The 14,886-nt window shown below is 43.6% G+C and overlaps 1 protein-coding gene across 4 annotated transcripts in view; it reads right to left on the reverse strand.

The window, feature by feature from the left end:
* plxna1b (plexin A1b) overlaps window positions 1-14,886 on the reverse strand; it is a 218,672-nt gene that overhangs the window by 51,067 nt on the left and 152,719 nt on the right. For all 4 annotated transcript variants that reach the window (XM_033626487.2, XM_033626485.2, XM_033626486.2 and 1 more), the window contains exon 11: window positions 371-467. In XM_033626487.2, the coding sequence (XP_033482378.1) occupies window positions 371-467 (97 nt within the window). The remainder of the gene's footprint in view (window positions 1-370; window positions 468-14,886) is intronic.

The raw sequence follows: 14,886 nt of genomic DNA on the forward strand, positions 1-14,886 counted from the left end.
GACAGACTTAACAGCATCAGAGAAACACTGATTTGTACTGTCAAACTGCTTTATTCCTTGTTTTTACCAGTTTTAATCACCTGGTATATTTGTTTTGAAGAGGAAGAGACCTCTGTGGTTTATTTGGCTCCCAGTAAAAATCTCCTGAACAATGAACTCTGAAGGAATTCTAACTGGGAGTTCACACTTGGCGCATGGGAGAAGCAATCTGCACTTCTCACTGATGCCACTAACTCCTACACACTGCTCCTTTAAGAATGACACCCTCCACTGCACCCTTGTCTTTTGTGAGACTAATAGAATTTGCTCATGCAGATTGAATACCTTGAGCCAATAAGGGTCGATAATGTACAACACCACATTAACTCACCTTTGATGTTGTAGGGGTTGTCAATGACAAAGTTTCCGTTCCAAACCACAGACAAATCCACTGGCAGGTCGCTGATGTCATTGCCCTCATAGGTATACTGAAATACAAAACAACAGCATCAAGATCAGCATTCACGGTCATGTGCTGGTACCTAAAGCAGTGAGTTCCGTACACCAATAACATCATTGTAAGCCATTCTCAGTCTTTTAAAAAATATTAAATTAGTAAAAGAGAAATAAAATCTGCCAATACAAAGAGCAAGCTCAGTTCAGCTGGTGGCTGGTAGTAATGTCGTACCCTGCGGTGCTCACACAGTTGAAGGGCCATAAAAATGACTGATGAGAGACAGGCTATATTGTGATTTTAACACGCAGCACATCCGCCGCTGCCTGGCAGAGCACAGAGTTGATTAAGAGATTGGAATCCCCATCACTGTATGACTCATTCCATTCCAGTGATGAATGAAAAGCCTAATATATCTCCAACAATAATATTCTCATCTAATTTCATTTTTGCATCCTGAACTAATAAGAGTTGAAATGTAATTGACTCGTCGTCGGCATAATCAGTTTTATGGAATCGCTTTAAATGAGACAACAAGCTTCAAATGCGGCGGTGTGATGGCGGTGTGTGAACTGAGGGAGTAACAGAGGAAGAGCTCCTGTGAGACCCCTCCCAGCCTCCGAACAAATAAATTATCAGCCACAATTATCACTGGCAACCCCCCCCCCCCTACATACAGAGAGCAGCTCAACACAGAAATAAACACACAATCATCTGAAAATAATCATCCATCAAGAACCCCAGACTACTCCATTCATTAGTTGTCTTTGATACAACATGAAACAGATGCTTAGATAGCAAGAGAGCCTGAGCTGGCGAGACTAGATAGACCATGTTAACCTAACACCTCTGTCAGTCAAAGGGTGCCCAGTCACTCTCACAACCACTGGTACGGTCACTATCTTGGATGGCCTCGGGCTGAGAGATATCAGGACTATTCTCTTCTAGTGGAGTGGTGATAAAATGCAATGTGAAAGCCTCAAGCCTGAGGCTATGGGGCCCTCACAGATTGAATCTAGCTACAACTTGGCCACTATGTGATATCACCCACTCCAATGTGATACTGTGAGATTTATCTTGACATCTGTAATAACAGTGAATCGGAATGTATTTGAAAGGGAAAAGGACCAAGAAATGTGCATAGAGAAGATAAGGAAATGAGAGGACGCAGCAATGTCACAATGTCACAATGTGTGAATGGCTGATTAATTCATTCTTCACTTTTTGCGATTGGACGATTTTAAATTCAGCGGGCCCTGAAGGCACAGATGCTGATATCCAAATGAAGAGAGATGCCACCATGTATCTCAGAAGAACTACAACTTTGCTCTTGGAGTTTATTTTAAGGTGGAATTCTTTCAAAATGTGTTTTCAGGCACATTTTGGTGCTCTAATTTATTAAGTAGCCATGAACTATTGAAGAGAAAACTTTTACTCCTGAGCAACTCCACCTGGGAGCTGCCCTGCAAAACACCCAGCAAGAAAACTTTTACACAAAGTTATATATAGTATATATCAACCTGCTTGGATTTAGACTGCACCACTGCACTTATACTAGATCTTCATAGAGCTAAAACAACCGGCCAATTAATCAATTGGATGAGCTACAGAAAGATAATTAGTGACTATGTTGAGAATCGATTCATCTTTTAAGTGATTTTGTCTACATTTATATCTGCACATAGCAGTCAATTTTTATAGTAGTCAAATGTTCATGTTTACATTTGTTCAGCTTTTTTTTGCTCTTGTTTTGATTATGAGTCTATTTCTGTGTATTTGCATAGAGAGTACAAACAATCTGGTTTAAATACCATCTATGTGTACTCACATACTTAGCTTTGAAACCTGATTCTGATTCTTTACTGAAAACTAGTGAAAAACTCTCAGGGTCCATGGGAGTGTTTCCTGCTTCTCTTCGACATATACAGTATATTAGTAAAGTAAATAACCTTTGTTTGTCAGTAATGTGGATTTAATGACAGAGTGGGTAAGAGCAAATAACACGACATCTAGAAGAGTCTGGTGAGTTCAGAAAATTGCATAATTTTACTGTACAGCAGCTTCTAAATCCAGGAAAACATGACACTTAAAATATTACAATATCCAAGACTATATCTAGTCTCATAGCACAGTATCAATATATTACCCAGCCCTAGATCATCATGACTACTTTGTCAGAGAGGTAGTTTTCCCTTCAAGACCAGTGAATCTGGTATTTTAGGAAAAACAGCACAGCATGTGTGCTAAAGTTACTGTGGTGAGGTTCAGGATAGCGGGAAAAGGACAATCTGAAAAGTGACGATAACACTGGACAGAGTGCAGGAAAGTGCAAAAATAAAAGGGGGGAAAAGCGACAAGTGATGGTTAAAAGACTGGAAAATGTTTGGAATGGCTGATGGGTCGGAAAGACAGAGGTGGAGTGAGCTGCGACAAGTGGAGTGCAGGGAGCAAAGAAAAAAAAGATGGTGAGAAAGAAGGATGAAGGAAGTGGGGAGGGAGAAGAGGGTGGAGAGAGGATGATACAGCGGCAAGGGTGAAGGAGAAATAGCGAGGGCGAGATGGATAGAGAGAGGTGATTGTGTGTTATTCTGTGGACACCATTAATTTACACATGGAATAAGAGGCCGGGGCTGGCCTGTAAGCGCCTGAGCCGGTGGGGGCTAAAGTGAAATTGGCATTTTCAATTTGTTCCCTGACATGTCTGCCTTGGTCTTTTCACACATTCCTCTGCCTCACCCTCTCTCACAATCCTCTTTTTCCCTCTCTCTCTCTCTCTCATTATTCCTTCCCTCTACCTCTTTACAAACCTCCTCCCCCATCAATCTCAGTCTGACTTTCTCTCCTCTACCTCCTTCCCCCAGAACGCCCACAGTCAAACAAGGAAATATGAAGCAGATTCCTTTATCACATATACCAAACATGTCCAGAGAACACATGTGCACACTGTACTATAAATATGCATTCTGCACACGGGACACTTTCCAAGAGACGGATGCCAGCGAATGCATCAAAGACGGATCGCTCAGACTATACAGGAAATAAAAAATGATAAATAAAAACACATGAAAGCACAGGAAGGTAAGACACTCACACAACAACACGTGTTTTGGGATGTCCGCTATTATTTCTCTCAGCTCAAGTCCGAGCATATGAACTTCTTCAATCTTTCCCTCCCCTCTTCCCCTCTCCCCCAGGAGACCACCCATTCTGCCTGGGAACAAGATCACTTCCTCACCGGGTAGAGATGGAGGGAACATACGAGTGTGTTTGATTGTATATATGCATGCGAGACAATGAGAGAGGAGAAAAGGAAGAGGGTAAGAAAAGGATATGCACAGAGAACGTGGATGCAGAGAGAGACAGGGTAGAAGAAAGGCAGCAAGAGGGAGATAAAAAGAGAAAGTGAGAGGAACAAAACCGATGGGACAGATGAGATAAAGCAGGGACTGAAAAACTGAAGAAGATGGTAAGAGAGGGGAAGAAAGAGCCATAAAAAGAGGGGAGTTATCAAGCTCAGGGCAGCTTCATATTTGGCAATTGTTCAAGCCACTGAAGGCGCTTCAAACTTTGCAACTATTCTCGATACAAGAACACCAGACAACATGAAAGCTTCACAAGCTCACACACTTGTCTCAGAAACAGCACGGTGGCTTAAAACTGGAAGTGGTCAAAAACCAAAACAGTAGCAGCAGCAGCAGCAGCAGCAGCAATAAAGCTCCATTAAGCTGTATTTCATACAAACACCAGATCAAGTGACTGCTCCTTAAGGGACATGGTTGCCAATTGTTTCAGTTGGCCGGAATAACAAAATGTAAATACCAGCTCATATAAAATGTTGGACAGCCTTTCTTAGAACAGGTGGCCACACAAGCCAAAACCATAGACTGTACAAAAATAATGGACACAGCCACTGTGACGTCACCCACTGGTTTGTGGACTCCTGTTTTGAAGCCTTGAGTTCTAGACATGTATAGTTGCAGCCACATTCTGTTTAGAGCCTATACACCGCGCCCACCACCAGTACAAAACAAGCCCACCAAGGCAGCGTTTATTTAAACTCTGCTACAACACAACATTGTAGTGAATGAGGTTATGAGTACCAAAATGTAACCTTAACCCTTATCCCTTATCCTTGACCACCTGTCTATTAACACTTTATAGCTTGCTAAATGATAGCTAAGTATTTTTTTCAAGGCTTCTAGACAAATGGGCGATGGGGGCTGTTTGTGGGCTGATGTGTAGGTATGGTGGGTGAGTCATGTGGCTGCTCCAGCCGCAGATATACCTACTCATCAAGTTTGGCATTTTAGCCTTAGCCATCTTGAGCCCCTTTCACACAGCATCTTCAAGGCTGGAATTTCCGTTATGCCGCCTTGCTGTTCTGTGTAAAAGGTACAATCATGGAACGGGGAGAGAGAGTTATTTCGCCTTTAAGCCGGCATCACATGTAATAACAGCATCCAATCAATGTCTGTATAAATGAGGCAGCAGGCAGGATGAAATTATGGGCGGCACAAGTGTGACATTTTGATGATGAGTTATGCGTGTGACACATTCACAGGGTATTTAAAAACAGCTAGCAGCAGTCAGCAGCTAACTCAAAGAAGGACAGCGGCCTAAAAATGTTTGCAAATTGGAGAAGCAATGAGCTCCAGGAGCTCTTTACCCTCCGAGCAGAGGACGAGATCAGATGGCATGTAATAGACGGTAAATGATTGTTATTGCTCTGTTAATGCCATTGTTATCATTTAAAAAGCACTGACACACTAGGGGCCAATGCTGGTGTGTTACATGTCATGCCCTTCACGCGTCTTGCTTCTGCAATGCTGGCATGCTATCTAAAAATCACACCGGAGCAGCATGATGCCACAGGTGTTTAGTTTTGTGTGAAAATGCATAGGCGGCATAAAGAAGGGACTTCGTAATGGCCCTAGAGTGTAATCTCTGTGTAAGAAAAGCTTTTTGGAGCCAAAAGCATCCATATTTGGAGGAGAGTGCAGAGCTGTGGAGGAGTAAGGGGGATCTGACTAAGAGCCTAAGAACACTATCAAAAGACAGCCTGTCACTCAAAGTGGCCATGTCCTTAATTATGCATTGATTTAAATTAGCTATAGACACCAAAACATATTTAGTATCAGGCTGTAAAAATGTTTATTTCTGCTGTTAAGTTGGGCATTTTAACATAGGGGTGTATGGGGATTGACACATTCAAGGACCTGCAGTTTTTGGCACTTCCACTTTGTCTTTATTTTTCAGCCCAACAGGTTGCTGCCTGGTCAAAACCAGAATTAAAAGTTGGTGAATACAGGACTTGCATACCTTTAGTGACGAGGAATATCATTTTGTGATTTGGGGCTATTAAGAAAATGAAAGGTAATTTTTGAGGATATACAGTATTGAATGGGTGGGGTGTTTTCTACAACCCATAAGACTTTAATCTTTAGTCTCAAACCTCCCAATTTTCAGCTCCCATTATTGGACAGAAGTCAGCAGTCTAGTCATCAGTTCAGAGACATGTAGTGACAGACAACAGGAGCTGAAGGACAATTTTCTTCATGTAATTCACTGCCAAATATGTGGTAAGTTATATATTGTATCCATTTCTCTATTTCAGTGTCGTTAAGTATGTCTTTCCTTGCTGCGCTGATGTATCCCCTCAGGACTGAAGATGGGCTACAGTAAAGGACACGGGGTCAAGCTTCCTTCCACTTCCATCCCTACTCCTCTGATGACCGGCCAATCAGAGTACAGCTTGATTCCCCTCTGGATCACATGAGAGGGGCCAGCTCCACTGATAGAGAAATAGATGATAGATGTGTGCGGACCTCTTAACCCCTGCTTTACACTCTGACAAGTCCCAGAAAAGCTGCACCACATATGAGCTAGAGGTGTGGAGGTGCTGACAGCTAAAACAACACTGCCTGCCCTCTATTCTTTTTTTTTAATCCATGTTACAGGTCTGTGTTTTCACATCCATTCTCAAAGGGGTGGGGGTGTATGTTAAGAGGGGAAACTGGGATTCTGCGTGTACCCTTACTCAACAACAACATGAATATTTAGTTTGGGAGAAGTGTGCATGTGCGTGTATGTGTGTTTAATGGGCACTGGGCTGAGGAAAGGTTAGGTTATGATCCGGAGCTCATCTCCTCTCATTGCACTAAAGCCTTATTAAACTTTCATACTGAACCAGCATTGTTGCACAATACACAGTTCAGGGAATACACACATGCACCTTGGTACATGGTTTATTCAATGCACTGCAGATTCCAATATAAAAATGCAAACATTAGGCAGGTTACTCTCAAAAGGTCAGGATTTGCATGTGTGAAGGACAGATGGAGAAAAGGAAATAGAGATGCAAAAATCACTATGTTCTGTATTCTATGATGTAATCCCAATATCCGAAACAGTAAAGATTAATGGCAGCAATCCTTTTGTCTACAGCCTTTGACCAGAGGAGACATGGAGGGCCCAAAAAAACAGACTGAAGGTGAACGGAAAGAGTTTGCTAGCATTCTTATCAACTTATTTAGTTTTTGATGCAAATCTGAACAGACAATACACACACAGTTACAAAATACTGAAGCGACAGGGAGAGAAAGAGAGAAAGATAAGGAGTGTTAAGTTAAATAAAGAGAGGACACTTCAGAGAGAAGAGCGTCCAATAAAAAGGAGTCAAGAAGAAACAGTGAGATGGGCAGGAAGACCAAATGTATCAAAAAGAATGAAGAAATAAATGTAACAGATGCAAACCTGCAGGGTCTCTGTCACTGAAACCTGAAGGAAGGGCGGTGAGGATGGATGGATGGAGAAGGAGGGGTGAAGGAAGGCAGGCATGAAGTAACAATGGGTACCTTCTGTGAGGGTCACAGCCTGATAATTACTCATTTTGAAGGCGTGCGCAAGCTGGACGGCTAAAAATACAAAAACTAGCCCAGGGCGAGCCCAAACCTGGGATAGAACCAGATACTCTCCTCCTCTCTCTTCCCTGCCTAGCTCTCTCAAGGTGACAACGTCAGTTATCAAAAATTATGACCTGACAAAACATCTTTCAATCTAGATTATTCTAGATTTAAAACAGTTTTGTGACGCAGTTTTAGCAGAAGTCACATTGGGACAGTGCAGAAGAGAAGAAGAGGACACAGACTGAATGTGTTTTGCCAGCCTACAGCGAACAGTGTGTGTTAACATATAGATGTATACACAACTGTACCCTTTCATACATACACATACACGCAACTTCCAGGAAGATACGGCTTCCTAATCAAGGATCAAGTGGTAATCCTTCCTATAGCTTAGCGTGTGTGTATGTGTGTATGCACTGTATGTGTGGGGTCAGGCGGCATGGAATCAGCCCCCGCTCATAATAGGGCCCTGTTAGCCAGTGCTAATCGCTAATGCTAACAGGATTGGAGGGCATGGCTGGACCCAGTTACCCAGCTTATCTCCTGGACACACACACACACACACACTCACACATGTGTGCATACACGCTTGCACACATATTTTCTTCATTGATGGAAAGAAAAGCGAGAGGGGAGGAGGGGGGGAAAGTGCTGTCTTGAGGGAAAAATAATGCTGCCATAGCCAGTGTTTCTTATTTTCCAGCCTTCGCATTAAGCTAGTGTAAGCTTACTAGACTGCTCCCTGGACAAAAGCCTCATTTTTGGTTGTTTGCAGAAATGTCCATATTTTCAATATCCTCACCCTTTCCCCCCCCGTCGACTCATGCCATTCTTCTGGTGGCCATTCTCGCTTCGCAAACTCCACTGCTCTGTCACACACAACTGTTTTCTTGCAATCCACCAACCACCTACATCTATTCACTCAAATGCATGACTGCGGTACCTTGCCATCTATGAAGCAGCACCCTTTCACACAATACACATGCAAACAATTCACACATTTTTCCCCTGACTACGGTACTTTGGTGTGGAGTTTTGATAGATCTCTCTTTGCTTGCGACAGAGGCGAGTGTTGCTCATGCTAACTGACCAATTTATATTTCAATTACAAAGAAAAAAGAGAGATTATGCTGCTAAAGGTGTGACAGATCAAAACCTGTGTGCCAGAGGATTTTCAGGAAGATCTACCCATCACTAGTATTAGACACACTCCCTGATTAATAGCAAAGAGTTCCATTATTAAAAGGGATTCCAGCCAAATGCACTCCTCACACCAACTCCTTGTAGCTTTATTTTAATCTCTAATACTTTAAGTTGCTATTAATGAAGCAACTGCTGATGTGCCACTGATTTACTCTGTACAAATCAATTTGTTTGGGGCAATACATATTCTAATAAAAGGTTCTCATTCATTTAATTACAACACTAAGTGTTAAGGCTGTTATGGAATATTATGTCAAGTTATATGGAAACACTGTTGATATCTATCAGCTCTACAGCAGCATACCAGACATTCACTCAGATGAAAAGCAGGTTATCATGCAAACAGTCTGTGTTTGAGGTTTCTGTCTGCAGCTGCATGGATTTAAAACGGCCCCAAATGCATTCAGACAGAGAGTCACGGAGGCAGGCACAGGTCTTCCCTCCAGTTTAACCATCGTCTCTCCACTCCTCTCCTCTCATCAGGCTAATAGCACGAGAATCTTAGCAATCCCTTTTGCTGCTTCCCTCGCCCATCAATCCATCACACAGAACTGAACACATTGAGGGGCGGAGCGCTGCTGTAAGAGAGAGAAGATTCAGAGTAAAGGTTACAGATTGCAGAGATACAAGGAGAGAGACAGAAATGAGAAATAGATGATGGAAGTGGAGTGGAGGATGGGTGGAGAAGCTGGCATATGCTGATAGCTGAGCAGCAATTAATTCTTATTTATCCAGGACAGGAGCGTGGGAGCTCCACTCTTCACCTGTCAGGGAGAGGTGGAGGGGCGGCGAGCCAATGACAGGACAGAAATGAAGAGGAGGGAGGAGGCTGGAGAGGAGGAGGAAGTATTGATGGAGACAGGTGGATGACTTGGAGAGAGGGATGGGGTGTGTTGGAGAATGAAGGAATGCATGAGAGGAAAGTGAGGGCAGAGTACAAGGAGGTGCCTTCTCCCTCTTCTTTCCCTCACTTTCAGCTGCTTCATAGGAAGATGGATCGGAGAGCACTGAGTGTAAACACAAACAGACTGTTGCCAAGTAAATGTGTGCATTTGTGTGAGCGTGCACAAATCTCATTGAATTCTCACAATCTCCCTGACACAAACAAAAGCAGAGTAGTGCCCTAAAATCAAAATGGGATCAGTGCTGTCTGAGGGATCACATGATTTGGGCACAAAGTAATGGAACAAAGAATGGTCCTCAATCTGCTGCTCTCCGAAATAAATTCCAAAGAATATCCCATGCACTTGCAATCCACCCGCACACTAAACACACACACACACACACACACACACACACACACACACACACACACACACACACACACGCACAGCCTGCGAGCCAATTAAAACAGTGTCAGTGTGTGCTGTGGCTGACTGTGGTGGCAGGTCTAGTGTTTATATCTCATTAAGCTGTGCCAGGCCATGCCAGACCAGGCTGTACCATGCTCCGCTGCGCCTACCCTCCACCGACCAGCGCCAAGGCCCTCATTAGCCTCGTCTCTGCCACCTTTAGAACTGTGTGTGTGTAAATTTATGTGTATACATTCAAAATGAAGGGATTTTTTCTACATAATTTGCATTTTTTTTAGTTTTTACAGTCAGTTACATCTTTAACAAATCACATAAACTCCAGAAAGTCTCTCAAAAGTCAAAGAAGTTTGCATCCACAGTGTGTCCTATCTCTCGTTCTCTCTCTTTCACATACACACACAAACGACTTAGGGGAGTGCGACACTATCAGACCAGTGTGGTTTGTGTTAACCGCTCTCCCCGCAGCCATGTTTGGCCTCTTCTCTAGACCTCTATTTGCTCTGCCTATCAATCCATTCATCTATCTATCCATCTTTCTAGTCTGCCATCCTTCTCTCATTTCCCATCGGAAAGGGAGCAAATTATTTGTCCTCTCTCTCCTCCAAACTCTCCGTCTGTAGGGTCTAACTGCACTCCACCTCTTTCCCTCATCCTGCTCATCCATCTCTCTTGTCGCTCCTTCTCTTTCTCTTTGTATCTCCACCTCTAAACTTCCTTGCCTTTCTTTTACTTTCCTTCCCCACCCTGCTCTTCATCTCTCTTCTCCTTCAAATCTGTACGGCTGCTTTCCCCTTCTGCTGTCTTCCTGTGTGTGTGTGAGAGTGTGTTTGTCTGTGTGCATGAGCTCACACACACACAGGAGCGTCCGTCTCCGCTGCCCGACTGCAATTCATCATCATTTTATTTGCCTTAATTGGATGCCATCAGGACCCCTGATACTTCCCATTTCTCCTTTAACAAACAGCTGCTCTCTCCGCACACAGAAGAATAACACACAGACACACACCCTATCCCAAACTAGATTTTCTCCTCCTGCCCCTCTGTCTGCTTTTTTTTCTCACTGGTGAAGGAGTGAGAGAAAGAGGGTGATGGAGTGGCCGAGTGGTTTATCAGACAGAAGGTAATGGTGTAAGGCCTGCGCTGATATTATCTGTCCTCTCATTCCTGCCCTCCAGGGAGAAACAAGAAAGAGGGATAAAGAGGGAGAGAGAGGAGGGAAATGGAGACACTGAGGTACAAATGGGCCAAAAAGCTAAGAACAGGGGGGGAGATAAAGAAACAGAGAGAGGAAAAGTCTAGTTCAATTCTCTTCTCTCAACCTCGGCCTTCAAACGACACCCAGCTGCGCTCCGTCAGCCTCGCTGACCTCAGAGCGTGGTCATTTGTGTGTGCAAGCATTGTGTGTGCATGTGTTTATTCACTCCCATGGCCCCTCTGGCGCTGTGAGCACAACTTCCCAGCCCATAGCTCAGCATCCTATTGGCCCTTGCACCTTCACCTCAGCCTCTGATTGGCCCACACGCATCAGGAAGCTGCCTGGGCCGGGTCAGGAAACCAAAAGGAACCAACATAGACACCAGCTTGTTGTTTTGGTGGCTGCTGACCGGAGTTAACTGCAACCATAAGGCCTGGCGGATGGCTCCGTATGTGTCAGTGGTAATGTGGGCTTGTTTGGCACTAAGAAATACGGAGAGCACTCTTTTTTTTTTTTTTTTTTTTTTAACAAAATGATCAGTGCTTCTCTCCAATTAACTTGCTGTAGGACCTTGGACAATCTGCCATTTCATCAACTTTCACAGGTTCCAAAAATGTTGAATTATGTTTGGCTCAGTACCCAACTTCAAAAGTGAGAAAGGGAAAGTATGTGACGAACCATCTTTTTCAAGTTCAGCACAACAAAAATGTAGAGCTCTGAGCACATTTAAGATCTTTACACATCACACTTAACATATGATTCTTCAAAGTCTCAACATATTGTGTGGCCGACTTGTTTCAGGTCTCTGCTTGCAAAAAAACAAACTTCCTCCAACACTGCATTCTTTCTCATGGCTTGTGATACGCTTGCTTTCTCCCCTTTGGGATCAGTTGGTATGTACAGTAACTTTATACAGAAATACCATACCATCAATTTTTTTCTCCCCATAAGCAGATATGGGAAGTCAATACCTAACAAGGTTAGTATGGAGCTGACGTTACACTATCGTATATCATGTGTGTCACATATACAGTAGGTTATTGACAGGCTCCTGTTAGGCGATACTATATTAGAGTATTGAGTTATTACAGTCACTGTAAAAGGCATAAAGTATGGGAAACTAGAGTTTAAACATGATCCGACGGTGGATATCCTGAATATCCTGTGGACGGCTATCTTCCTTTGGATAGTATGATGATATTGTATGAAAGAGAGGAGAATGAGTTTTGGCCTCGGGGGAGACTTTTGAGCTGATTTTCTTCCTTACACCCTCTCATCTCTTCCCCCCCACCTTCTGTTCTCTTCAATATCACTCTCCTTCTCACTTTTCTCCATTCATCTCACCTGAAATTGTGTACTACGCTCAGATTTCTCTAGTCTATCTTGCCTGCTTACATCTCCATTTTTTCGATGTTTCCACTATCTAGTATTACGTGTCTTTATGTAGTTTTTTCCCGTCCTTATTCCTCTGCATTTATCCTTTCTTCTGTCCTCTTTACCTCGAGGTATTCTGTCCCCTCTCCGTCACTGCATTATAAGAATTCTCAACACAGCTCTCCTGTCTCTGCCCTTGTCCTTGTCTTTCCTATAAGTGAGTGAGCATGTGTCAGTTTGACACGGTGGTTAACACTTATGTGTATCTCAAACACAAGGCTAAACTGTGGATTAGCACCCCTGTGTTTATCCCATTGATTAGCAAGCCCCCCTCACCAACAGTCTTCTTGCAGTGGTATAATGAAAGTGCGCAACCACACACACACACACATACACAGTTATCCTGGGATCCATAGCCTAAGGCGTATTGAAGGATGCACATGTGCACACACGCACAGACACTGATTAACCCCCATCCCCGTAGCTGTGTGCCTACAAACCCAGGCAGCAGTGTGTACGCAGCATAACAGATGAAGTCTATTTCTACTGCAGAGTCATACATGATTCATTGAGTTGGTGCTGAACACTGTCAAAGTAGGAACAAACAGAGGGGTGTGCATGAAAAGTAGAGATATGAAGGTCTATAAACGGATAAACTAATATTTAAGACTCTCATTCTTTTGAAATACTGCTCCCGAGCTATAATAAGACTCTCATTCTAATAATTCATGACACATAATTACACTCATAAGCTCAGGCCTGGGTGAATTATGCCTTTAATGGCAAGTTCATGCAGCTGGCACCTTTTTCATCCACTGTAACTAACCACGGGCCCCGTGTAGACTCGATGCACGCACTGTATCGGTATCTGACCGTGCAGTCAAGTTGGCACAGCTAATTGCTAACAAGGGCTAAGCGCTGACAGCCCAGGGCTAATTGCTGCTAGCATGTCTGCTCTGTGGACATCAAATGGAGAAATTCAGCTTTTGGCTGAGGCCTGGCTTTGCTGTTGATTAGCACTGGCCTTGCAGCTACAATAAACAGTCAATAAACAGACATCTCTGTGGAGAGACAACCCTATCGCTAGCTAATTAGCCCTGCCTTCACAAACAACTTGCTAGCATGTGCCAGCACCTGACGACTGCCTGTCGATACAGACAAAATCAAAAGCTGTGTTAGCTGCCACAGCCGCTACCAGCAAGCCATACAGCTAAACACAGACTGCTGCTGATGAGTGCCGTATATGTGTCAGCTAATATCTACGTGACTGCATCTGCTTGTCACTGTTATGACAAGGTGTTGCATATAGACAGTTGGTAAAGTTCTTCAAGGTGCTACAGGATATTAGTCAGACATGACGACTTCTAGGTGTTTCTACTTTATTTTAATCTGTCGAAGATTTTCTTCCGGATGCGACATGTTGTGGTGACAGCTTCAACGCCCTCATCTAAAATAAAATTAACGGCAGCAGCTCTCATCTCATGTCAGCTTTGTTGCATTGCATTATATGCTGAGATGGAAATAGACAGGGACAAGCAAGCAGCAGAAATGAGTGTACGAGAGACGACAGAGATGCAGTGAGGAAAGTGGGGAATAGTGGGAAGAAGAAAGTATGACAGACGGAGGGAGGGAGGGAGGGAGGGAGTCAGAGAGAAAGATGAGCTCTACGGGCAGAGAGAGGAAGGGAGAGAAAGAGGTATAGAGTCGAGGTGTAAACATGATCAATCCGCTCCCAACTAGGTTCAGAGACAGACTTCCTCTTCACATTTTCAGCCTCAGTGAAGCGCAACGCTAGCTACCTCTTATCTGTCACGCTAGTTTGAAACCTCACAAGCACGTTCCCGCGCACACACACACACACACACACACACACACACATATATACACCATCATATTTCAACACACAGAACAGGCATGGACCCACATGCACAAACTCTTCTGCCTACCTGTAAATCCTCTCCACACACACACACACACACACACACACACACACACAAATTCTTATTAGAAAACTTCTGCAAACAAAATCCTTGAGAACGCTTTAATCCGGCACACACCACTCATCCCTACCAGGCACCAATACAGAAAAAAACTCATAGAAGCACAGAACAAAACTATACTGGCTGACCGCTGCAGCTTCACACTCGATCAATGATATGAAAGATGTATCGCATGAACCATGATAATCTGTTATAATTCCAACATAGACGACCTGGGAAAATTCCCCCACAGTGGAGGCTTATTATACGAGTGTCTCAATTCAAACATCGTCTCTGTGAACTCCCGGCGTCAATATCTATTTACCAACTATCAGTTCAATGTGGGAACATCAGCATTGGATCATTTATCTAGATTGTGACAGCGCCAGTGTCCAAGAGGTGCACAGTGATCTATCAGGACAATGAGCATGTTAGTATCTAAAGTGGTCATTAGTTGTAGTAGGCCATTATTTAAACCCTGACC

The sequence above is a fragment of the Epinephelus lanceolatus genome, chromosome 1 (assembly GCF_041903045.1).
Source record: "Epinephelus lanceolatus isolate andai-2023 chromosome 1, ASM4190304v1, whole genome shotgun sequence".
In the NCBI taxonomy this organism is placed as follows: domain Eukaryota; kingdom Metazoa; phylum Chordata; class Actinopteri; order Perciformes; family Serranidae; genus Epinephelus; species Epinephelus lanceolatus.